The sequence below is a fragment of the Pelmatolapia mariae genome, linkage group LG23, assembly GCF_036321145.2.
Source record: "Pelmatolapia mariae isolate MD_Pm_ZW linkage group LG23, Pm_UMD_F_2, whole genome shotgun sequence".
Classification (NCBI taxonomy): domain Eukaryota; kingdom Metazoa; phylum Chordata; class Actinopteri; order Cichliformes; family Cichlidae; genus Pelmatolapia; species Pelmatolapia mariae.
In genome coordinates, this window is record NC_086246.1 from 48,075,371 (window position 1) to 48,100,180 (window position 24,810).

At 40.4% G+C, this 24,810-nt stretch overlaps 2 protein-coding genes across 2 annotated transcripts; both read left to right on the top strand.

Annotated features, from left to right (window-relative positions):
* Positions 1-9,872: 9,872 nt before the first annotated feature.
* foxe3 (forkhead box E3) lies at positions 9,873-11,123 on the top strand. The gene has a single exon (XM_063467317.1). It carries the CDS (start codon positions 9,873-9,875, stop codon positions 11,121-11,123), a length of 1,251 nt encoding a protein of 416 aa, XP_063323387.1.
* Positions 11,124-15,890: 4,767 nt separating this feature from the next.
* foxd2 (forkhead box D2) lies at positions 15,891-18,270 on the top strand. Its single transcript, XM_063466789.1, has 2 exons — positions 15,891-16,158; positions 16,255-18,270. The coding sequence occupies exon 2, from the start codon at positions 16,353-16,355 to the stop codon at positions 17,454-17,456; it is 1,104 nt and encodes a 367-aa protein (XP_063322859.1). The 5' UTR covers positions 15,891-16,158; positions 16,255-16,352; the 3' UTR covers positions 17,457-18,270.
* Positions 18,271-24,810: the final 6,540 nt, after the last annotated feature.

The window sequence follows — 24,810 nt, forward strand, 5'->3', positions numbered from 1 at the left end:
CGCACCCCCCCCCCCAAAAAAAAAAAAAACCCCGCAAAGCCTTTCAAACACTCTTCCCGCTTTAAAAAAACTGAAATAAAGTACGCCGACTCTGTAAACCGGAAGAAACATGAACTCACGCTTTCTTTTTGTTCCGCGTTCGACGTTTACGTCACCGCGGCTTTTTAAAAGCAACTGGAATGTCTGTTGCACCTACAGTACTGAAGTAAGTACAGTTATCATGGCTTATCTAAATTAGTTTTTTTTTATTAAACGGTTTGTAGCTACGTAATCTTTTCCTTCAGAATATCCCATAACCTCTAGTTAAGTTCCTTCTCCTTATTCTGAAGCTTGCTTCATTTTTAACAGCAACAATTGTGTTTGCACATAGGATTTTGCAAATGTGCCTCTGTACACCACCACAGTGGATTTTGAATCATGCAGTCAAGCGCTGACTGAAGTGCAGACTTTCAGGTTTACCTTATGGGGTTTAACTGCATTAACTGTCTTTTTAAACACAATTCCCTATTTTGAGAAGCTCAAAATTAAGGACAATTTCAACAATTTCAAGTATAAAAACAGTTTTTAGTTGTTGGTTGAAAATCCTTTGCAGCCTAAAATTCATGGATATCACCAAATACTGTTTTCTCTCTTTACTGCAGCACTCTTCAGCTGTTGCTTGTTTGTGGATGTTCTTAAGTGTAACTAGTGGATGGCACCCTGCTGTAAACCCTGGATAATGATACTCATACCTCATTGAGAGTGTTCTTGACTTGGGTAGATGTTCTAATTTTTTTTCTTTACCACAGAGAGAATTCTGTGATCATCTTCTTTGGTTGTCTTCCATGATCTTCCTGACCTTTTGGTGTTCCCGAGTATTCATTCTTTTAAAGATGGAACCAGATTGCTGATTTTGCAACTTTCTCTAATAGATTTATGTTGGGGTTAATTATGGCCCCCTTCACTTGCACTGACTGAATTCTAATGAAACGTTACAAATTGCAAGTTCAACACTTGGGATCAACTCCAGATCTTTTAGTTTCTTAATTTGTCATGGAATAATGAAGGAATAGACCTCGCCTGGCCCTAATTTTTCAATTACAATTGTCCAGTTACAATTTAATATGGCCACTATATATAAAAATGACTGTAATTAAAAAACTGATACTTAACTCTTATGGGATTAACTGTATATTGTGACCAAGCCGAGGATCTCCAGTCAAATTATGGTTGGAAAAAAGAATTCCTACTGACCTCAGGTAATTTCAGAGACTGCAGTTGATCTGGTAACCACTAGATGGGTGTAAGAGCCTGCATTCACTGTCAGTGTAAGCTCAACTTCTTTGAAATTCATGTAAACTTCATTCACTAAAAAGCTAAAAGCTGTTATTGTATATTTTTCACATATTTGTACAGAATATTGTATTTGTTTTAATTGTTATGTAGTTATGTGGTGCATGTGTTTTTGACTTTTGCTGCCATGACGCGAGGTCTCTCTTGGAAACGAGATTTTTAATCTTAGTGAGATTTTTACCTTGATAAATAAAGGACTAATAAAAAAAATCATTTTTAAAACTACATTTAAGTCTGTATTTGTTCTGCATTTCAGTTGATGTAAAGATGTTTTGATTTCTTTTTTGTTTTTGTTTCTGTTGAGGGTCAAGAGGTGTCTGGAGCTAATCTCTTTGGGGTGTCAGAAGAACAGAGATGACCTGGCTGGAACCTGTTCACAGACAGATGCAGAGGAGAACATGCAGACCTGATGCATGTACCTACATGTGTATCTTCAGCCCATATGTGAATATCTGCTTAGTGAGTTATCTTACTTGTGGTGGTTTGTGTACACTGGTCTTAGAAGACATAATGAATGCTTATCCCACCTGTATGGGCTAGTCTTAAACAACAGGAAGGACAATAGGAGGAGACAGGGTGTGGTACTGGATGGCAAACATTGGTCAGCCACTTCTGTCTTAAGTCCCTTCCACAGAAATGAACAGATAAACCATTAGAAGTAGACAGCAAGAGGGAACATAAGAATAACTGGGTATCTAAAACTGAATGTACTTTTGGCTTTATATTCTTATTTCTTCTTATCCTTGTTTATTTGAGGTGACTGTAGCTCAGGAGGTAGACCAGATCATTTACTAATCAGAAGGTTGGTGATTCAATCCCTGGCTGCTCCACTACGAAAGTATCCTTGGGCAGAGTTGCTCTCCAGTGCGTTCATCTGTGTGTGAATGATAGAAAGCGCTTGGGTGTAGAAAAATCTGCTTGTGTGAACAAAGCACGTTATATAAAGTAGTTTGAGTGCTCAAATAGAGTAGAAAAGTGTTTCCATTTCCAGTAAGTTTTTTTTCTTCATATTTTATATTTATGCGTGTTGGAAAACATCCAGCCTTTGAAACTACTTTTATTCTGACCTTTCTGTTTTAATGAGTTTTTCACGATGAAGGCTGACCATTTGGACTTGGCACTAAAACTGATCTCACACACAAGTGCATGCCTGTATTTGTGTGTGCATACAGTTTGTGTGTGTGTGTGTGTGAGAGAGACACCTTAACCCTACATTATCAGTCTGTGTAAAGGCCGGGTCTTATCGCAACTCTCTTCTCTCTCAGAGTAATAATGCCTTGAAGATGGCTGTTGTGTGCTTGCATGCTTGCTGGCCATCTCTCACCACCAGGCAATGCCAGCACCAATGACTGCTTTGAGATATACAAGAAGTGTTGTTAATGATGGTGACATAAACACTGACACTTTTGGCGTCAGTTTGTAATACTTATGATTAAATAAAATTAATGTTCTACTGGAAATGTGGCTTCCTTTTGCTTCCTTTCTGGAGTAAAATAAGACATTCAAAGCAGGCTTGAAGGCTTTCACCGAAAGAGTGAGAAGTGCATGTTGAAAGATAGTTTTACAAGGAGACATGGAGGGGCTGAATGAAAGTCCTTGTCTCCTCTCTGAGCCCACCTCTCTTGCCTTTTCACTCTGCTCCGAAACTCTGACGTCTAATGAAGGATTTACCTATGTCACTGTGACCTCACTGATACACTGCTCTGCAGTTTGGGATGATTATAATGCAAGGTGAAACAGCTTTGAAGAGTAAAACACTTGTATTTACTCCTAACATCTGTGCGCATTTGATAATATGTAAACAGACACAAGCCAGCCATGCCTTTCTTCCCTCTGTGGTGAGCTGTTACTCATCACCCAGTCTGCCAGTCTGGTCCACATAGCCTCCCAGGAATGCTTCAAAAACACAGTACCTCATACAGTAAAGCCAACAAACAGTATTTCCAACGTTCAGTATCTGAATTAGATCACCATGCTCTATATTTCCTGCTGTTTAAAGGTTTGCTTGTGGGTATATGTAATGCTTTAAACAAGGTTTAATTATTAGTTTTTATTTATCTATGTGAAACTATTTTCAGCAGACAAAGAATTTCCTTCCTTTGTTTTCTGGCCACCTCAGCTCTCCAGGACAGATGGGTGTATGGTTTCCTCTGTTTGCTCTTCTGTCAGCGGCTCTTGTTATAGAAAAGCACCTACAGACCAGTCAGCCAAGACCTTTACACTCAGCAAGCTTCCCCCTGTTGACTGATCATACTAAGGAGCGGAGTATTAGGGCAGTGTTTGCCTCTTCACTTTATTATAACGAGGCTGTTTGTTGTTTTCTCTGACTACTTTAGCCCCTAAATATAAGAACTTCTGTGTTTTATGTCATAAACTAGGGTGGCTATGGCTCAGGTAGTAGAGCGGATCGTTTACCAATTGGAAGGTTGTTGGATCAATCGTGTCCTTGTGTCAAAGTTACCTTGGGCAAGATACTGAACCTGAAGTTGTCCCTGATCTGAGTGTATGTGTGAATGTTAGATAAAATGAATGCGATTGGGTGAATGAGATTTATAGTGGAAAGTAAATGTGGGCAGATGGATCCAAATATGGGTAGTATCATTGCTGATAGTACACCAGCGCCAGTATTGGTATTGGATCAATACTAGTAAAATGAGAGTGATACTTTGTTTCCATCTTATAAGTTCAGTATGTAAAAGTTTGAATTGTGTTTAAAAAAAATTTTTTAATGAAAAAAAAAAAATCTACCTTAAACATCCAGTATGAAAAATGTTTGAATGTTTTTGTGTTGACTGTCATCTATATTTTATTTATAGCCTGTAGCACATTTAAACAACATAAGTTGACCCAAAGTGCTTTAGAGACAGGAACATTTACATTCCAGGTGTCCAGAAAAACCCAGCTTTAAAAACACACGCTGAAGCTGTAAGGTGTGTTTTGACAGATTAAGCAATTATATTAGAAAGTACAAATAATTTAGTGATCATTAAAATATGTTCAGAATTTGCAAATTGATGAATATTCATCTCATAACTCATAACGCCCTGCTCTCCCATACATAAGCTGCCTTTATAGGTTAAAAGTATCGATATTGGTGTTGGGAGTATGGGCTCTGTATTTACTTGGTATCGGATAAATGCCAATTTTTGTAGTATCACACAGCACTAGTGGAAAGTGCTGTATAAGAACTAGTCCATTATAATAGCAAATGGGTACAAAGTCTGGAAATACCTATATTAGGCTATACAATGTTAAATTAGAGAGCATTTAAGATGTTAGGTGAATTCTTTAATCCTTTAGATAGGATATACCAAGGCTTGCTGTTTGCTTGCTTTCACTGTGTATGCTAAGCTAGCCATCTCCTACTATAACTTTATATTTAATGGAAAGAGTGGACTTAATCTTCTCATCTTTCTAATGGGTGCATTTCTAAATTGGCCAAATTATTCCTTTAATGATGTTAACAGTCAGTTATTTTGATATTTTTTGGCTTAGACATCAACACTAAAAGTTTCGCCGTTATATTTTGCTTTCCCTTCTCCTTAACCTTCAGTTTTCCGTTTATGCACCGCTTGCTTCTTGCTAAAAGAATCCCCTGAAGCATTTCAACTGACTCTGTCAGATGGTCATGTTTTCCACTTTATGCACATGTTGCTCACTGCCTAATTGTTTGTGTTTACCTTAACAGGATTTGACCTCTGCTTGGTGTTCAGTCTTATGTATGTATTTTGCAGCATCCCTCACTGCATTGCCCAAGGCTGAGGGATTGTCTGGGTGTCTTGGGGGCAGACAAGTATTTATCCAGGAAGTAACTTAAGCAGCACATCTTTAATCATATAGCAACGGGTCAAAGGTTTATGTTGCCTGGTGAAGGAACAATTGCAGAATAAACTGTATATTCTGTAGTAAGTAAAGTCTGTTTCTTCATTTGAATGGTCAGAGGTCAGTAGTAGAAAACTGGGGTTTGCTCTAGACAGTTTATTATTGCATTAACGTCCCAAAATGTAAAAATTATAACAATAATAATTAGAGATGATTACTTTTAAATTGCTACTCATGAAGTAATTATAAAGCTATTTATGATGCATATATTCACTCTTTTTTATCTGTGTGTGTTCATGTGAAATTTTGCAAATGAGATATGATTACCTTATATGTAAGCATCAAGCATGACTGATTTGTGTGTGTGTGTGTGTGTGTGTGTGTGTGTGTGTGTGAGAACCATGCGCTGTGCTTTAGCGGGGCAGTGTAGCGTGCAGTGCAGGAGTGAGCAGAGGCGGCCCTGGCCAGTACAGCCCCTGTACCCTGGTAATCCCTGCGTTTTCAGGAGCCCTGGCCCGTACTTGATGAGCTTGAGCAAGAAAAAGGTTGCGCTCTCCCGTGTGTTTCTCTCTCTGTGTCTCCCTCTCTTTCTCTCTGTCTCTCGCTCTTTCATTCCCCCACTTTTTCTCATGAACCCCTCCTCCCCATCCCCTGGAGCCACTGTGCGAATGAATAGATTCCAAGTGTTTACTCAGCAACTTTGTCCATCCATCTCACCCTCTGTACTTCTCAGGATTTCATGGAAAAGGAAAAGAGAACCTGTGAACTTGCTACCATCAGTGAATCTCTTAGCAAACTGGGAGATATGACTGGAAATGTAACTGAGATTTGCTAAAACTTGTGAAGAACATTAAAACAAAACTGGAAAAGTACATGCTGTAGGAGTCGTGCTACATGATTTCCTACCAGTGGCATAAGTTGTTCAGAAAATCTTGCAAACTTATGATCATTTCCTGAGAGAAAATTCCCCCAATGTCACACTCTGGCTGAAGTGGTTCAGGATGGATGTAATATCCAGTGTGGCAGCACAATGTGGAATCAACATTTAGAACAAAATAAAACTGGACATGTGAAATTGTCTGTCTGAGATGAAGTAGCCATTTTTCCTTCATTCGATTACCCTTAAATAAGCATCCAGTTTACACTCACAGAACACTTTATTAGATGCACATTGCTAGTATTGTTGGACTCCCTTTTGCTTTCATAAGCGTCTTCATTATTTGCAGCATAGATTGAACAAGGTGCTGGAAACATTCAGTACTGACATGATAGCATCATCCCACTGATGCAGATTTGTCAGCTGCACATCCATTCCACCACATCCCAAAAGTCTATTTGACCGAAATCTGGTGACTGTAGGTGACTATACAGTGAAGTCATTGTCATCTTCAAGAAACCAGTTTGAGGTGATTTGAGCTTTGTGGTAGTGTGTCATCCTCTTTCAAGGAGACTTCAGAAGGAGGGTACACTGTGGTCATAAAAGGGCGGACATGTCCATCAAGCATATTTAAGCAGTCTGTGGTGTTTAAATGATGCTCAGTCAGTACTAAGCAACCCGAAGTGTATGAAAAAATATCCCCCACATGATTACACCACCAGCAGAAGCCTGAGCTGTTAATTAAAGGCAGGAAGGATCCACGTTTTCATGTTGTTTATACCAAATTCTGACTGTACCATTTGAATGTGGCAGCAGAAATCATGAGTCGTTAGACAAAACAATGCTTTTCAATCTTCTATTGTCCAATTCTGGCGAATCTGTGAGGACTGTAGTTTCCTGCTTTTTGCTGACAGGACTCAGAGATACTATTCTGCACACCTTGGTTGTAACAAGTGGTTAGTTGAGTTACTGTTGCTTTCCTATCAGCTCTCAGTTGATATTTTTCTCCTTTTCAGACCATTCTCTGTAACCCCTAACTATGATTTTGTGGGAAAATCCCAGTAGACTAGCAGTTTCTGAAATATTCTGACCAGTACATGTGGTACTAATAACCCTATCACATTCAAAGCCACTTAAATCAACTTTCTTCTCTATTCTGATGCTCAGTTTGAACTTCAGCATGTTGACTTGACCATGTCTAAATGCATTAAGTTGTGATGTGAGTGGCTGATTATATATTTAGGTTAATGCGCAGTGGAACAGGTGTAACTTAAAAAAGTCTCCAGTGAATGGCGGTCTAATTAGTTCATGTTTACCCTTTAAAGCACAGTGGCTGCGACGTTTAACTGTGTGTCTGATGATGGTGAAAAAAGTTACCACACTATCCCGTCCCTTTTCATATTTTGTCTTCATGCACTTATAAATATATGCTCTGCCCTGTATGTTAGAGAAAGTCTGTGACTTCTGTTTACTAGTGAATTTAGGGGATTCTACATTAAAATAATTTGTCACTTACCAAATAGTTTCCAGTTAAAATCCTGTCGATATGATACATGATTCATCTCGGTTTAGAATACAGCATAGGTTCAGAGGGGTCTAAGGAAGTCAGGTTTAAACAATTTCTTTTTTAACAAAAAAATAACAAATATTTCCCACCAGTGAAATTACTCCAACTGACTGACTACAGTCTAATATACAGTTAAATATAAAAAATAGCAAATGTATGAAAGTTTAATTTGATGAAAAATGTTCTAATGGAGCTATTAAACATATTAAACAACTGGATTGCAGATAAGAGTTGGAGTTAGTTTTAGTCACTATTCTTGCGGTTGTTAAGAATTAAGCAGGGTTTTTGTACTCTAAGATGAAACTTCCACTTTTTGGGTGCTGGTAACTTCTGTTGTTCTACATTTTAGATTACTTTTCCCACATCCATAGACTTCATTTAAAATATTTTACTGTAGCAGGCTTTTTCTTGGCTAGCCACAACATAATAAAGTAAGTAAAAGTACAGTGTGACAGAGAAACAAGCACGCAGACTGGCCGTACAACATGACTAATGTACTGATAGTGTTGAGGTACAGAGAGGTGTGAAGGCTCTGACAGGGTAATGAGGTGGTCAGTGTGGGGATTAGCAAGAGGCCGCAGGCCCCGAGGCAGAAGGCCTCGTTTCCTGGCCTGAGCCCCTGTTTGTCCTGCCTGACCTGACAGCTCTGGGGGCAGATCCTGCTTGGATACATCCCCGCTCCCACGCCTGTCTGAAGCTGTTAGCCACTGGCTGTGAGTAGCTAGCTGGGCTTAGTGTTGTCTGAGCTGTGGCTGGGTGGGGAGGGGTCCAGTCATCTGTGGGAAGGGGTGGCAGCTACTGTGTGCTGGCAGAGAGAGGGTGATCGGGGGGAAAAGGCATCTGGGAGAAGAGTGGGCAGCGATGATTAATAGCTTTGGTCTGGCTGTTGTCAAAACTTTTTTATTTGTGTTACTCATGTTGGAAGGAAAACGAGCCATCTCGTCTTTCTTCTTTTGAACATCATCACTCTGTCTCCATGGATCTGTTCTACCTAGTTGTCAATGATTTACCACATATGTGTACAGTAATAATTGGGAGATCAACTAAAAGGAAAAACAACAAAAAATATTCCAATATGGTGTCTGGCAAATGCATGCTCCCAGTTTAGGTTGTCATAGATTTTACCCTTCTACCGAAAAATGTAACCTTGTGTGATGTGTTGTTGTTGAATTAGATTTGGTGATTGCATGACTTATAACACTGCTCACATAATATTTACTTATGAAATCTTCCAGGGATTCCACCCGCTTCTATCCTGGGTTTTCCTTTAATTTGTTGCTTGGATGTCATTGACATTATTAAGCTTCCCTTCAGCTCGCTTCAACACCTTAACCCACATTTTAAACACTGGTAGTTCATCTCTGTGCGTTTTACCTTTGCAATTAACTTCAGCCTTCTTGTTTGCCCGAATGATCAATTAAAAGCACTTTCAGGTTCTGGTCTTCAAAGAGTGTTGTCTGCATACCAACTGTGTGCACAACCCTGTTTTTACTTCAAAATCCATAAGACAACACCTCTCCTCTAAACCATGGGGAGTGTTTGATTATCACTCTCCAAAAATGAAAATGAAATGAAGGGATATTTACTTTTCTTGCCCAAAAGCTTTGATAGCTCAATTGCTTGTTTTCAGTGGCTTGTTATTATTTTTCAATTGGTGGATTGGCTGTTGGGTTTGGAGTAGCATGGAGCAGCTCTCCGAGTGTTGTTTCTGCCCTGGATATACACACAGGCATTAGTGAAAGCACAGAGAGAGCAGCTGAGATACAGACACACACACACAAGGAGAAAGAGAGGGAGAGAGACAGAGAATGCATCACCACTAAAATTTTTTGTTAGTGTCTCAAACATTACATAAATGTGAGAATGACAAATCAATGCAATTTTATTGTTTGGTTCTGCCATACACGGGCCTCTTCTGATTAAAGATGTTAAATCCTACAATGTAAAAATACAACACTTTTTACAATCTAAAAATTTAGCATTACATGCAAGTCTTTGTATTATATAAACCGCAGTCTGTTAGAAAATTGTCAATTTCTGGGTGAATACTCGGTGGGTCCTCCTGCCTCAGTCGTCACTGGCTACTCAGTGGCGTCATTCCTGCCCTATCATATAAAACTGTCAACGCCTTTCTCTCACCTGAACTGACACGCACACTACCCCAAACACCAGGACAGGATAGGGGCCAGAGCAAGGGGCTGTACATGCACCTGGTTGATTCTTTCCCCTGCTGATCATTTCGACAAAAAAGGCGATCGTTGCATTGGTTCTTTTATGAATCTAGCAAATTATTCCTACTTCTCTGGCATGTGCAACATGACCGCAGAGCAATCGCCTGCCGAGGCAAGTCCTGTTGTCATGTCTCCAAATGTGAGCCTGGACTCGCCACTGCCTCCGCCGCCTTTGATGCTGCAGGCCCGGTCAAAGGAAAGCATTTTGATCAAGTCCGAGCCCCGTGGAAACAGTCCCAACACGGAGGACGGAGGCGCTCTGGGTCAGACTGAGGAGCACCTGCCCACGGGGAGCCGCAGGAGGAAGAGGCCCGTCCAGAGGGGGAAGCCTCCCTACAGCTACATCGCTCTCATCGCCATGGCCATTGCCAACTCCCCGGAGAGGAAGCTCACCTTAGGGGGCATTTATAAGTTCATAATGGAGCGCTTTCCTTTCTACAGGGAGAACTCGAAGAAGTGGCAGAACTCAATCCGCCACAACCTCACGCTCAATGACTGCTTTGTGAAGATCCCCCGGGAGCCCGGTAGACCAGGTAAAGGCAATTACTGGACGTTAGACCCCGCAGCTGAGGACATGTTTGACAACGGAAGTTTTTTGAGGAGAAGGAAAAGATTCAAGCGCACAGACGTTAGCACATACCCCGGTTACATGCAGAGCTCCAGCGCTTTTACGCCAACGCCAATGGGAAGGCCTTCGTATCCAAACGCCCTGTATGCCGGCATAGGGTCAGGTTACGGCTCTCAGCTGACGGCCACATCCCCACACCCAGCCATGCTGCATCATTACCAGACCTCTGCTGGAGTCAGCCAAGGACAGCCGCGCATGTTCAGCATCGACAACATCATCAGTCAGCAGACGGTTGTGCAGAGCGGCTCAGGTGGGGACCTCAACTCCCAAGCGCTGGGGCTGGGTGGAGGCGATTTGAGCACTATGACCTCCAGCTGCTCGGTAACCGGCACCGACCCGTCTGCTTGTTTCCAGACCCAAACTGTCAACCCGTCAGCGAACATGCTGAGCAGAAACAGCGCGAACCTTTCATCCAACCTGACCACCGGGTACCCATATTCCTCTCCGGCTTCTCCTCCAAATCTGCCCACCATGACCCAGTCCGGATTCTCCCCGGGCAGCTCCCAAGTGTACTGTACGAGCAACCGGCTCTCCCTACCGGCATTGCGCCCGAGCTCCTGCGCCGAGCACTCGGAGCAGCTACTGGGCCTCTCCAACCCCATGAACTACAACAACACTTACATGAGACAAGCCAACTTTGCGTCAGGATTAGAGCGGTATATGTAAGATGAAAACTAAAAACTTAAGTGAGTGCAGACAGGAAGGATTCTAGACCTAAATAGCCCATTAAAGGAAAAAGCCCCAAATTAATCAGAAGAACAGCTTAAAAATAATAAGTCCATATTATTCAGTCAGCATAACAATAAATGATAGATTTAGTTCACGCTGGAATTTCGGAATTTAATTTTTGCCAAGCTCAAAAGGACATGACACAATAAGACCGAGCCTCACTATGAAACATTCCTATTTGAAAAGGTGTAAAGCCATTTAGTTTGACACATTCCATGAGTGTATCTCAATATGTATTAATTTGTGAAACACTGCTTTCGTATTTCCTGTATTTTGCCGTTTGTTTTTAAGTTTACATGTTTCTTATAGACTTATAGACTGTTCACGTCTGCTGTTTCACGTCTGCTGTTTTTTATGTAAATATTGTGCTGATGTAAAGACTTTATTAAAGGAAGGGTGTTAGCATTACACGCGACAAAGGATATAAAAAGGAAATAAAAAGGATTTTTACAGTAAAGTAAATGTAGCCTTTTTCCTTGACCATTTAAAACTTTAAAACTATGAAAAACACAGTAATGGATAATATTTACTTTTAAAAGATTCCATGTCAGTACAAGCTAAAATCTATGAACACAGTTTTCTTACATTGATTTAACCTAAATTGGTGTGAGAAAATATTAAACCAGTTCACAAATAAACCACTTTAGCCAGTTCTTTGGAATGAATCATTACATCACCACGAATCACCAATGAACCATTAAAAATCCACACTTTTAAAATGACGTATTGAGTTGGGTACAGGTAGACTCGAAATTTCTGTGTTCGAATGCACGAATGAATAATTATATTTTAAATGTATTTCACTGACATAATCACCATGATTTCATTAAAACACACACACAAAACAAGCAAACAAAAAACTAATTAAAAAACTAGACTCTAAACTAAAATTAAAATCATCTTTACCATCATTCTTGAACTTTAATACAAATCACATCAAATTCAGGTTAGCAAAGATGCATGGCGATTTAACAAAGATACTCAAACTGTAAAAATAAATAAATAAATGCCCCAAAACCTGCATTAAGCCTTTTTTTATTTGTTAATTAATTATTAATTACTTATTAATGCTGTGTTAAGTCTCTGGCATGCCTGCTATAATAATCTTTAATATCTTGTAGGCTTTTCCTCTTCATGGATTTTTACATGTAATTTTCTAGACTTGTGAATTGTAACAACAGCAACACAACACAAGAAAAGAAAACAAAAAAAGAACCACATTTGAGCCATATTTTGTGGAAATTAATTTCCTGGTAATCTAATGAAATAAGGACATAAAGAAAGTGTGCATAGCAGTTATTGCTGGAGACAAAATATGTTTCAGACAACAGCTGGGACCGTTTTTATCTCTGAGGTATATAGTTGGGATAAATTATCGTGTAAACAGTTATATGACTTATAATACAGATAGAAAAAGGTGTAAGAAAAACATTCAGTTTTAGGCACCTGGGACAAATTTGTGGAAACGCAAACATACCCATGAGTAAAGCACTTACTTGTAAGTATGAACTGTAATGGTTGTTCCGTTTGAAGCATAAAACCCAACAATTTCTAACAATTCTAACAGAAAAGTCAAATTCAAAGTGGAGGTCTGCTCATCACCACCTAAACCTCACGCCAGCCAATCACAACAACCGTGTATTCAGCAAAAACGCCCCAAAACTTTTATTAGATGACTCTGAAGCGCTGAAGTCACTGAAGGACTCGGACGGCTGCCCTACCACTAGGTGGAAGCAAAGGCACGACGTATTCAGCTTGTATAATTTTCCTCCACCCTCCAAGACATGTTTTTTAGTCATTAACTTTTTGAATTATGATTTACCCGAACAGATTTTGAAGAGCAGTCACCAGTGAAAACACTTTCTGATTTTTTGAAATGAGCTTATTTAATTTTTATTTTGTTAGTAAGTCTTGTTCGGTGTTCGTGTTTCATCACTGAGATGCAATATCAATCTAATTTTCATATTCAAGTGCTGAAAAGTGGTTACGTCAACAAAACGCACTGAAGGTTTGAGATACACAATGTGAATGTTTAAGCAAAATTTTATTTTTTAAGTATCCCAAACTATAAGGACATTCAGGAAAGCCACAATCCAATCATTATGATCACATTTTTATTCTTTATTTGCCAGCAATTTAAAAATAATATCCAGCAGGCGCTCATGTGTAGCTATACCAGGCTTCATTTACATTACATATGAGTTTTCAGCAGGTGTTACTGTTTTATATATCGCGTTATAACAAGTCTCACAGTACAATCTGCTCCCTTAACCACAAGTCAAGCACTAACCGTCTATTCAGCCAGACAGTTTATTTCAGGAAGTATTGTGTTGCACATCAACAGTAGTTGATATTTTATAGCCTAATATAGAAGTTATGTACTTCTCTGGTATTAAAAAAAAAACTATATTCATTTTTCTAACAAAGCAAAGCTTTTGCATTGTATAAAGTGGTTTTCTCATTACGTGAGAATGTTTCAATAGCCTCTGCCAGTCAGTGCAGGTTTTACCGATTTGCTGCTTGAATGAGTCACAGCTAGCACACAGTCTCACCTGCAGTGCAAGACTTTAATTATCACTGCTCTGCAAACAGCAGAGGGCGCCTTAACACCATAAACTGAAGTAAGCCTCTTCTTTTTGAGAGTCGCAGAGAATATGAACTAACGCCTACTGAAGCTTTAAAAAGATGATAACTTCTCAAAAGCTCCGGTAACTCTTACTCTTCTTACTTGCACGTGATTACACACGTAGCATTAAGTAGACTGACAATATTTTTACGTAAATATGTATATAATTAATTCATTGGTTATACTGTAAGTAAAAACCCAGCATTAGTTATCAAATGAAGGCAATACGAATTGCTACCCTTTCTGTTCGTGAGGCAGGTCATTGTGACATATGGTCGGTGTTTTAAAAGATAATAGAGGGAATAAATAAATAAGAGCAATATTTTCGCTGATCTGTGAATAACTAAGGCTGGGCCTTGAGTTCCGTAAGAATGATCTAATATAAGTTAATGTGTTATGTCTCTTGGGTAGCTGTCAGGCAGGTGTCAGAGCGTCTATTTCAGATTTTTAAAAGACTTGTGACAGGCAGGTCAGAGAGCAGGATACATGGATCAGCAAGGGCTTCCATGTTTAAGGTTACGCATGCTCGATTTGAACTTGCTCTATCAGTAAAAACACACACACACACACACACACACACACACACACACACACACACACACACACACACACACACACACACACACACACACTCTGTTCAAGAAAAGGCAACAAACAACAAAAAGAAAACAAGTGTAGTCGAAAACGCATGAAAGTCTTGTTCTTTGACATGCCAAAAACCAAAAACAAACAAACAAAAAACCCACCCTAAAAGCAAAAAATATGACATATATGAATCTGATCTGTTTGCTGTTTGACCTGTAGCTAGGATTAATGGGGTGCTGATGTAAACGCATTACAGTAATTCGATGTTTCTGCCCCATAATGAACTGGAATGTCCGCCTGCTTTAAATAAGCCCGCACACATTGCACTTTGTCATCTGCTCCTGGCCTTTCACGAAGATGAATTGAGGCAGGTTGCGGCACACTATACCCCCGTGTAACACTGTAAAATATGCAGAAAATGCCCACGAATAATGCTGCGAATTGTTGATGAGGAAAACACTAAACCCGTGAGAATTTTTTCTTCGTTTGAATCACGGAATTATGCGCCTGTCTGAAACCTTTCAGACAGGCTTCAATTCAATAAACGCAAATGAGCCAATTTGAAGGAATTAGAATGGACATGCTCCGCTTGTACAACTTATTTATGCAGCACTTTGGATACTTGAATAAATAAATAGATTTAAGGTTACATTACATTAGATAAAATCGAAAGAAAAATGTAAAATACTGAACAAAAAAATAAAAAAAGGTGTCGAGGACTATTTTAGTAAAATATGTATATTTAAAAAAATCTATTTCACACTCGTATTCAAAGTGCTGTGCACTCTAGTTCATAAATTAACCTCAATTAAAAAGCTTTATAACAATACTACTAATAATAATAACTTGAGCTGCAGATTGTTATTATCTTTTCTTTTCTATCTTTTTTACTTTATGAACAGATTCAAAATTTTGATTTCACTCAATATGCGTGCATTATTATTATTATTATTATTATTATTATTATCATCATCAATAATGATAATAATAATTTTATAATCTTTTTTATGATCAGTCACCATCAGTGGTGCACCTTCCCCTGAAGTCACGGTGTCTTCTTTAAGTGAATCAAACACTTCCTGTCCAGGTATGAAACTTTTTTCTTTCTTTTTTTTAAGTGAATAAGAAGCTACCAGTAAGACAGTTTTTCACTTTTAACACATACATTCACATGCCTATTTTTTTTATATTCTTTTCCCCCTGATAAAGCATAAAATATGCACAGAATATTTGAGATCTTCGCACTTGGAGGTCTTAAAATATGTACATATACAAGGGAACAACTGATGTCATTTCAACCTGTGTAGACTTGAGTGCTTCTGTTATTATTATAACATTTTAACATATGATATAATATTCAAGAGCAAATGCAAATATTGTTTTTTGCTGGATAATTTCGTCCAGTTCCTGGTAACAGTGACTCAAAGACCACGTGATCAGCGTGGCCCTATAAATACCTTTTGAGCACTAAGGAGGATAGTGTGACAGTCTGGCTGGATACCTACCCAATCTTGTGCGTAAAAGCTTTTTTGAAAAGACATTTGGATGCCCCAAAGTAGGTTTTTGAATGATAAGAATAAGCTTGAAGTGATCACAGACGGAAACCATCGTGTCTGAAGAAAACACGACTTCTTATCGGAGCAAGATCGTTGATCTTTGACTCTCTTTTTTTACGCGTGAATCCCAGAAGTTTTCTCGATGAGAGCGTCGCACGGCCCCGCTTGACCAGACTCGGACTCCGAGGACACGCCAAATCCACAGGTCAAATAGTTATTTGTCTTTTTCAATTTTAGCCATGTGTGATTTCGGTAGTTGGAGATAAAGCTGCAATAAAACCCTTGTGTGGTTGTAAGGCAGAGAGGAAGGGTGTGTGCGCGCTCTCGCTCTGTAGCCTCACCGGACGAGAGCAGGAGGAAATCTGGGAGAGAGGAGGAAGACAAGCGGCAACTCCAAGGATGACTTTAGGGACGGATATGTCCGACAGCTCTGCATTGTCCGAGGATGTGGACATCGATGTGGTTGGTGGTGACATATCGGTTGGAAAAGACGGAAAGTACATCCACCATGACTTCAACTTCGACAATGACTCGGACGATAATTACTCCCAGAACACGGCCGAGAGGGTTGCCTCTCCAGGGCTCAGCAGCTCTGACTGCCCGTCAGATCAGGTCGGGTCCAATGCAGAGACCGGGACTGTGATTGGGGACAAACCCAGAAAAAGTGCACTTGTGAAACCACCGTACTCTTACATCGCTCTGATCACCATGGCCATCCTGCAGAGCCCCAAGAAACGTCTCACTCTGAGTGAGATCTGCGAGTTTATTAGCAATAGATTTCCCTACTACCGGGAAAAATTCCCTGCGTGGCAAAACTCCATTCGTCACAACCTTTCCCTAAACGACTGCTTTGTGAAAATCCCACGGGAGCCCGGCAACCCCGGGAAGGGCAACTACTGGACTCTCGACCCGGATTCCGCAGACATGTTCGACAACGGGAGCTTCTTGCGCAGGCGGAAGCGCTTCAAGAGGCACCAAAATAATGATATCCTCAGGGACTCCGGTGGCTTTCTACCAGGATTTGGATACGCGCCGTATGGATACAACTATGGACTTCAGCTGCAGAACTTCCACGCAGCCCACAACCCTTACCACCCACACCACACAGGTGGTTCCTTCCCGTTCCCTAACGCCCCCTGCACCTTGCCCTCATCAGCCTCCATATTCCCCGCGCCGCATCATCTGCCCTCCCTTTTAGGGACCGATTTAAGAAAGCCTTTTTATCCTCAGCTAAGCCCCTCTCTGCCACCCCTCAAGACGGACTCCAGCGCCCCGAGTCGACCTTCGTTCTCCATTGATAATATCATTGGTGCAGCCAACTCCACCGCTTCTTCCTACAGCGCACAGCCGGGAAGCCAGGCTCAGATTCTGGCCATGCTGACCCCAGCACTGGCCTCTGCCTCAAGTCATTTGAACTTATCACAGGAGAGCATATTACAACCTGGGCCGCAGAGTCAAACTTTTTCCAGTAAAACCCCGAATATGAACACTTGCCCTTTCTAAGAAATAAGAGAAAAAGAAAAGACTGCCAGAATGCCCTCTGAATATTTTTCATGAAAAAAAAAATCAATTGTGGCGTCGTCCTCTGTGAAGGTAGGGTAAACATTCTTCGTGAAGTAAGAATGTTTCTTGTTCTCCCTGTTTCTTAACAGTGTACGAGGAGAGACAGGTTTATTTATAGGGTGTAAATATGTGTATAATATTGAGAGACAAAAGCAAGAGAAACTCGGAGAGGGAGCTTTTTAAATAATGCTGGCCTGCAGTGTGGCATGTGGCCTTCAATTGTCAGTGGAGGGGAAAAAGGAGTCTGTTATTTTAACATAAGTTAAATGTGTCTTCAGTGGTTACGGGGATTATTTTTGATTTTTTTTCAAAATACAATTGAGAATTTTATTCTGATTTATATTGTTTTGTTTTTTATTTTATTTTATTTTGTGTCTATAGAAAAAAGTGGCACTGTTGTTGAGATATGCTGACAAGAGACTGCAAACTCAGGTTTTTACTTAGAAAGCACACGGAGACAAAGGGGTGTTTCTGAAATTCAAAAAAATAACACTATAATTTTTCCACTATCACTCCCCCTGAATCTTCTCTACATGGTAAATTTGTGACAATATCATTTCATGTTGTCAGTGGACCCTTAGGCTATGTGACTTTTGGTATTAAAGAGCGCATTACCTCTCTCAACCTTTTAATTGTTCGTTCCTACCTATTCGCAATTTAATCTGTGAAGCATACAGTATGTCATGTGTTGCCAATAGAAAAACACCTAAATGTTCATAGGTCATTTTTGTTGTAATGACAAGAATAATAAATGTTTGTGACTTAAAGAAATGTTTTTTTTATTGCATGGGAAGATGACCTTCAAGCAGACTCGACGCCATAGACTGAACAATAACGAATTGCATTCATGTTATATTTGCAACAATTTTTTTAACTGAAAACTAAATGTCGTTGTTTTCATTGCATTTAAGCTACTTTTATTTATTTATTTATTTATTTATAATGACACTTACAGTCCATATCCTGTCCACCTGAATAACCCGCAGTATTAACCATGTTTGTATCAGTCGTTCAATTCCTAAATGTGACTAATTCAGGTGTTGATTTGCCCAATTAAACCAATTTGGCGTCCTGGGCATGCAGTCCGCTAAATGAAGACTAATTTAAGCTGTGAGAAACAAAACCCACAAAATTCGGTTTTAAATGTTTCAAACACAGCTCGACGTTTATAACACGAATATCACGCAACAGTGGGCATGCATTCCCCTTGTGTGGCTCTTGCTCGCTTGTAAAGGACCATTTTCTAGCGAGTTACAAAGGCTCTAAATGAATGGGAACATTAGCGGGCCTCGGCGGTCTGTAATTGAAAGTGAACAAGGATATACCCACGGTCTTTTGGGCTTTCGTTGCTAATTTGTAGCAGCATTTTTCACCAGGCTCCTAATCCACCATAATGCGGCTTTTTGGCCGTTTGTTGATGTTGTCAGTGTGGACCCCTGGCCCAGGGGAGTGAATGTGCGCACAGCGAGCGGTCCCCTGTGAGACCAGCCACATACATTTGGACCCTGAAAAGCAATCTTCTCAAAAGGCCCTCGGTTTGCTCGGCTTTCATGTCATCTGTGTTGTCTCGGGATACGTTTAAAAGAAACAGTGGGACAAGTCCGGCTACAGAAAACAGGCCTATTGGTCTTTTTCAGAGTTGTTGGAGCACATGTTTCCAGACAGAAGGGGGTGTAAAGCCTCTTTTATTTACCAGATCTGTGCGCAAATGGTTAAATTAGTTTGTGGGTGTTTTGACAGACGATTATTAAGGATGAAGGGTGGGAGGGCTGACTCCTGTGTTTTCCCCTCAGCACAGCTCACTGAAAGTCTTTGAAACGAAAACCAACACATGACTACTTTCTTTACTCAGAAGCAGCCTTTATTTCATTTCTATTTCTTCTCCTCTCCTTGTTAGCTAAAATTGGACAACTAATAAAAGTCGCATACAGCTTTTGGGAAATCATTATGATTAGCGCCTCTCCCGGTATATCCACAGTGTTAATTGATATCCTCTATGTATAATTTGCAGAGTAAATGAGGTGGAAAAAAACATTAGCGCACTATTGAGTTTTCTCCGCACGCCCACGCTGATAGGGAGTCATTATGCGCCGCATCAGACCATTAAAATCCACATCAAGCGTGTGCAGAGGTGGTTAAACGGTTAAATAACGACAGGAACGAAAACGAAGCCAATAAAAATCGCGAGACTTATAATGCAAGCTACAGATCCGCCACGGGGAGGTTCATGCAGAGGAAAAGAGCTTTGAAAACGGACCATTTGAGACTGAACTAATTTGTATGGATTTTCAGCTCGAATGCGCACTGACCATCCAAGCTCCATCTCTGCTGTAAGATTAAAGGCTTGTGACCAGAATAGAAGTGGAACTTGCTCTTCCTCAAACCACTACGAGCAACGAGCACAAACACTAAGATACCAGGGGCGCATCTTTAAAAACACTCTTTAATTTCTCATGCAAGTCCCACGCAGTATGTAATCACTGCGTGCACACTGATAGCTTAATGCTTCATAAAGTTCTTCGGCGCTGTTGTCACTCCGAGACCACCCGTGCTTTCAGCACCAGACTGCGACTTTATCCCGACACCACAACGACATTCGTCATTTTCGTGACGTTTTCCCTCAAACGAAATAACTGAGTGCTATGTGAAGTGACAGCCAAATGACTCAACAGTCACCATAAACACATTATAGTTTTCAGGGCAATTCCAGTCTCTTTCTAACCGCTTCCATATGCCCCTGCTTGGGCGTATAAGCAGCCTTAAACCCGCTAAAATTTATTTGTAGGCTTTAGATGTCAACATACATTTAGAACTATTTTCATTTCATTCTAAATATTTGTTCCCTTTAGGCTCTTCAAGTCCTCGGGAAAAATAAAGAGTTAGGTCATATGATAATAATAATAATAATAATAATAATAATAATAATAATAAATTATATGGTAACCAGGATTATGATGGTTATTATTAATGTTTTTCAGTACACACTATATGACCCCAGAGGATTAAATAAAATCGTTTTACTTAAATATCTCACAGCCCTGCCAATAACGTCATGCCCTCGATCGATGCATCGTTCACCGCTGCATCTTGAAGGACGTAAGGACAGAGTGCGCTGACAGTACAAGGACACCGTGAGTGTGTGTGTGATTTTTCTGCGGGATGTGTGACTGTGTACGATAATCAAGGTCAAGTTCCTGATTTCGGGGTGTTAAGAGAAACAATAGTCACGTTTACTCATAATATAATATAATATAATATAATATAATATAATATAATATAATATAATATACCTTGAGGTTCACAATACCCCGCTTAAATAATCAGTTGCACCTTACAGAAGATTTATTATTAAAATTACGATGATGCTGTAACATCATTTGATTGTGTGTGTGCGTGTGTGTGCGTGTGTATATATATATATATATATATATATATATATATATATATATATAACATGCCAATATGTAGGATAAGAATACCCGCCTCCTGTAGCCTTAAAGGCACAAAAGCTGGCTTCCTATTTTAAAAGATTCATCTATAAGCTTTAAAATCCGTCAACTTTGTTCTATGAGAAACAGATTCCTCCTTAACCTCCGCTGGTTATCCTCCTACAGGCCTGCCTGGATACATAATTATAAAACCTGCTGCTGCACAGTTGGGATAACTCTGGAGTGTGCTAATAATAAAAACAAACCATTCTCGTTTTACTGGTGGGGACATTCTGGACACACACACACATAGACAGAGACACTCCACGTTGTTTCCCCTCGACTTGTGAAAGCACTGGTGAGGCTTCCTTCCTTCATTTTTATACACTTTCCCCCCAGATACTTTCACTTGTATACAAGACGATTTCTTGTCCCATAGAGATCACCCTCTCCACGTCCCTTGTGTTTTTATGTGCGTGCAGGCGAGCCTCCCTTTCTCGCCCCCGCACAGGAATGTTGGCTCGGTCCGCGGCTCCCCGGCCTGGAGGAGAGGCGATCCACGGCCCTATATCTGCACCGCCGCAATAAATCACAGCCTCCCCTCGCTGCGCCCAGCCTCCCTCCAGCCTCCGTGTTTTTGCAACAGACAGAGGAATCCTTCGCTTAATTAATTTAGAATGTGTAAACAAAGCGAGGACAGTGAACTCCCCATCATCTCTGGAAACACAATATTAACTTTGGAAGATCTTCGCCCTGCCGACTCGACAGACTAAAAGAACACCTGCTGCAGAAAATAAAGACGATGGCCGGCCTGGTCTATGCACGGACACACACGCTTTATCTGGGCAGGGGTATTAATGACTGAAGATAGTATTACTGCGCAAGGATCACCAAAACATGATATCAGGTAAGGCTACTGCACCCGTCATTCTAGCCTGTTTAAGAAGAGTGGGGATCGTGTAAAGTCTGGTTCGTGTTTACTGGATTTAAAAAAAGAGAGAGAAACTATTTAAAGTTATTTTTATTGGTCATTTCTAATTTGTCATATTTTACGATCACGTGGATAAAATAAAGCTTTGGGAAGTGCCTGTGACTAATGGCACAATGCGCAACACATAGTTGCGCATATCAGCAAAATTTAGAAAAATAAAAACACTACAGTGACAGATCATGTAGCACACGGAGAGCACTTATAGGAGAAAATACAGTTTGTTTTCTACATAAACAATGTCTAAGTTATTTTAAAGTTTCTGTTTTTTCTTTGAACTGTTTGTATTCGTGTATTGGTTCAGTTTTTAATTGAATTTACGCTCTTATTCTATCACACAAGTAGGGATTTCTGAAAAATGATTGGTGAGCGACAGTTTTTGGGACCTGAGCACTTGATCCTCATCCTCAGGTTGAAGTGTCATGTGAGTGTGTCGTATCCTCCCTTAGAATCCCCCAGCACTATTGATCTGAAAGCATTGCACACTCACTTTCAATGCATTTAGGGCTACATCGAAAAGGGACCTAACGAGTGCCTTGTAACGCCCTCAGGTAGTCCTCGGACCTTATGTTTGGCACTCGGTTTCTCCTCCCGCAGTCCGTCTCCCCAGTTTGGCTTAGCCGCACTAACGGAAAGGCGACAGTGCAACACTTTTCTCTATCGCTTTGACAGAGAGGCGCAGCTGCTGCCCGTCGCTCTTGCACGCTGTGAGCGGTGTCACTGCGGGCGCTTTTACTGGCTTCTTCCAGTTGACCTTTGATGCCAGCGCGTTAGACACACAGCGAGGATCCACTGCGATTAATGGCTGCGGTTCGACCCACTTATCAAAGCCTATAATTATTGATTTAGGATATATTCACCGAGCAGATAAAGCGTTTAATTTAACCCCCATAGAACAAACAGCGGGAAAAAAGCATTATGTTGCTATTGTTTCAATTAAATCGGGTTGTTGACAAAAGTGTGGATGTTAAACCTTCACATTTGCCCTTTCGTGTATTTAATATGAATTAAACCGTTATCATCAGCGAGCCACTTATAACAAACATTCATATTTAAATACACAAATCTTTCTTCTAATGAAGGAACTGATCCCAGTTCTTATAAGTAAGCGAGGACAAATTATGCACACGTGTACTCCCGCCAGTCTACTGTTGGCCAGCTTCGGCGTGTTTGGTTAATTGATCACAGGGCTGGTGGGTTTCAAGAGCATAATGATTATACATCAAACTTGGTTGCAAGTGTATTTCTCACCAAAATGTGAACACGAACTTTTTGTTTAATCTGACGTCTATTTTTTTTCCAGCGTGAAAGTGTTTTCAAAAGTCGTCGAAAACCTCGCGATAAAATTCAAGTTTACTATCCAGAGTGAAATGCGATCACGCTGAGGTCGTGGGGCCAAACTTTTTAAGACTAATGTTTATTTAGAGAAGTGAGCGCTGTCTATGGGACTCCCCGTCCTCCCAGAATGCTGCACTAATGTCTTTACCAGGCCCGACTGGACCACCAGCAAGAGCGTATGCAGCTCTGTGCAGTCTGTAGCCTCTTGTGGCCTTTTCAAACACGACCACATTCAGCACAAGATACTGTGCAAGCACAGTCCCCCTGGCCCAACATTAGGCCTCATTTTAGCAGGTTTGCTGTCTTTTAAACTCGTAACGTGTACTACTGCAAGCAGCAAAGATAATCCCTTCCACTGAGTCTTAAGCTCCTATTTACTTTTTTAATCTAACAATAATATTGAATCGGATTTTTTAAGCTGTTTTAGACTACCAATCTTTTAAAATCTCCCTTCTAATAAAAATATCGACGAGGGATTCAAAAGCCTTCCTTGTTAAGTTTGCTCAACAAGCGAAACGAAACGTTGCCGTTTCCGACTCACTGGAAGAAGAAAGAAGTTTGATAACGAAGTGTAAAAACTGACATACTTGCAGCACATTTTCCCTGGCGCTTGGAGAGCAGCAGCAGCAGCAGCGTGTTTTCTTACAGTTTGTAAAATTGAATTAGATATGGTGGGGAATCTGACCTCTCTCCAGACCGGCATACTTTTCACCCCTCAGGTTTTAGTGTTCCGTGGGTATTTTTGTTTTCTCAGCTGGACCTGCTATCAGACATTGTGTCCACGCTGTCCATTTATTTCTATCTTTACAATCTCTCTGTGCTGACCCACCAGAACACCCCACTACCTCCCCAACACCCTAAGGTCCCCCAACACCTAACTTTCTCCTCCTCGGAACAGCTCACAGTCAGCCACCAGCGTTGATCTGAGAAGCAGACTTGACAAGGCTAAGGCACACAGAGAGCCCTGCAGCCCATGAGCATGCGCATTGTGCACACATTTCACCCAGCGGAAAGCGCTTGTATACACAGAGGAAATCACATGTGGACAGGAACGACTGTCAAACGACACTGTTAATCACATGGGCCACTTTTTTTTTCCCTAGATAGACCTGCTCTAATGGACAGGGGCTGTTTTCTTTTTTATAAAATTCAATTTCTGTGCAAAATATGCACTGTGACTTAATTTGAGTCCATGCTTAATAAAAGGGACTGTTTTTAAAAACTTTATGGTTATGATTTGTGTGGTTCATTCTAAATTTAAAGTGGTTGGCCAAGTCTAAAGGCCCGGTGAGGGTGCTTTCGAAAAGAAAAGTTTTTATTTATTTATCAATCTCATAAGTCATCAATATGTCTATGCCTGCAGCTGCTCAAGGGAAAAAAGTTTATAAACAGATAGGTAGATATATCGAGCTATTTGCTATATGTATATGTATGATTGAAAAATAATATATATATAGTTGATTATTATGTTATGTTTTGTTAGTGTTTGTGTCTGAAGAGTTTTGCTGTGGATACAGTTTCTATGTGAGTTATTGGCTGA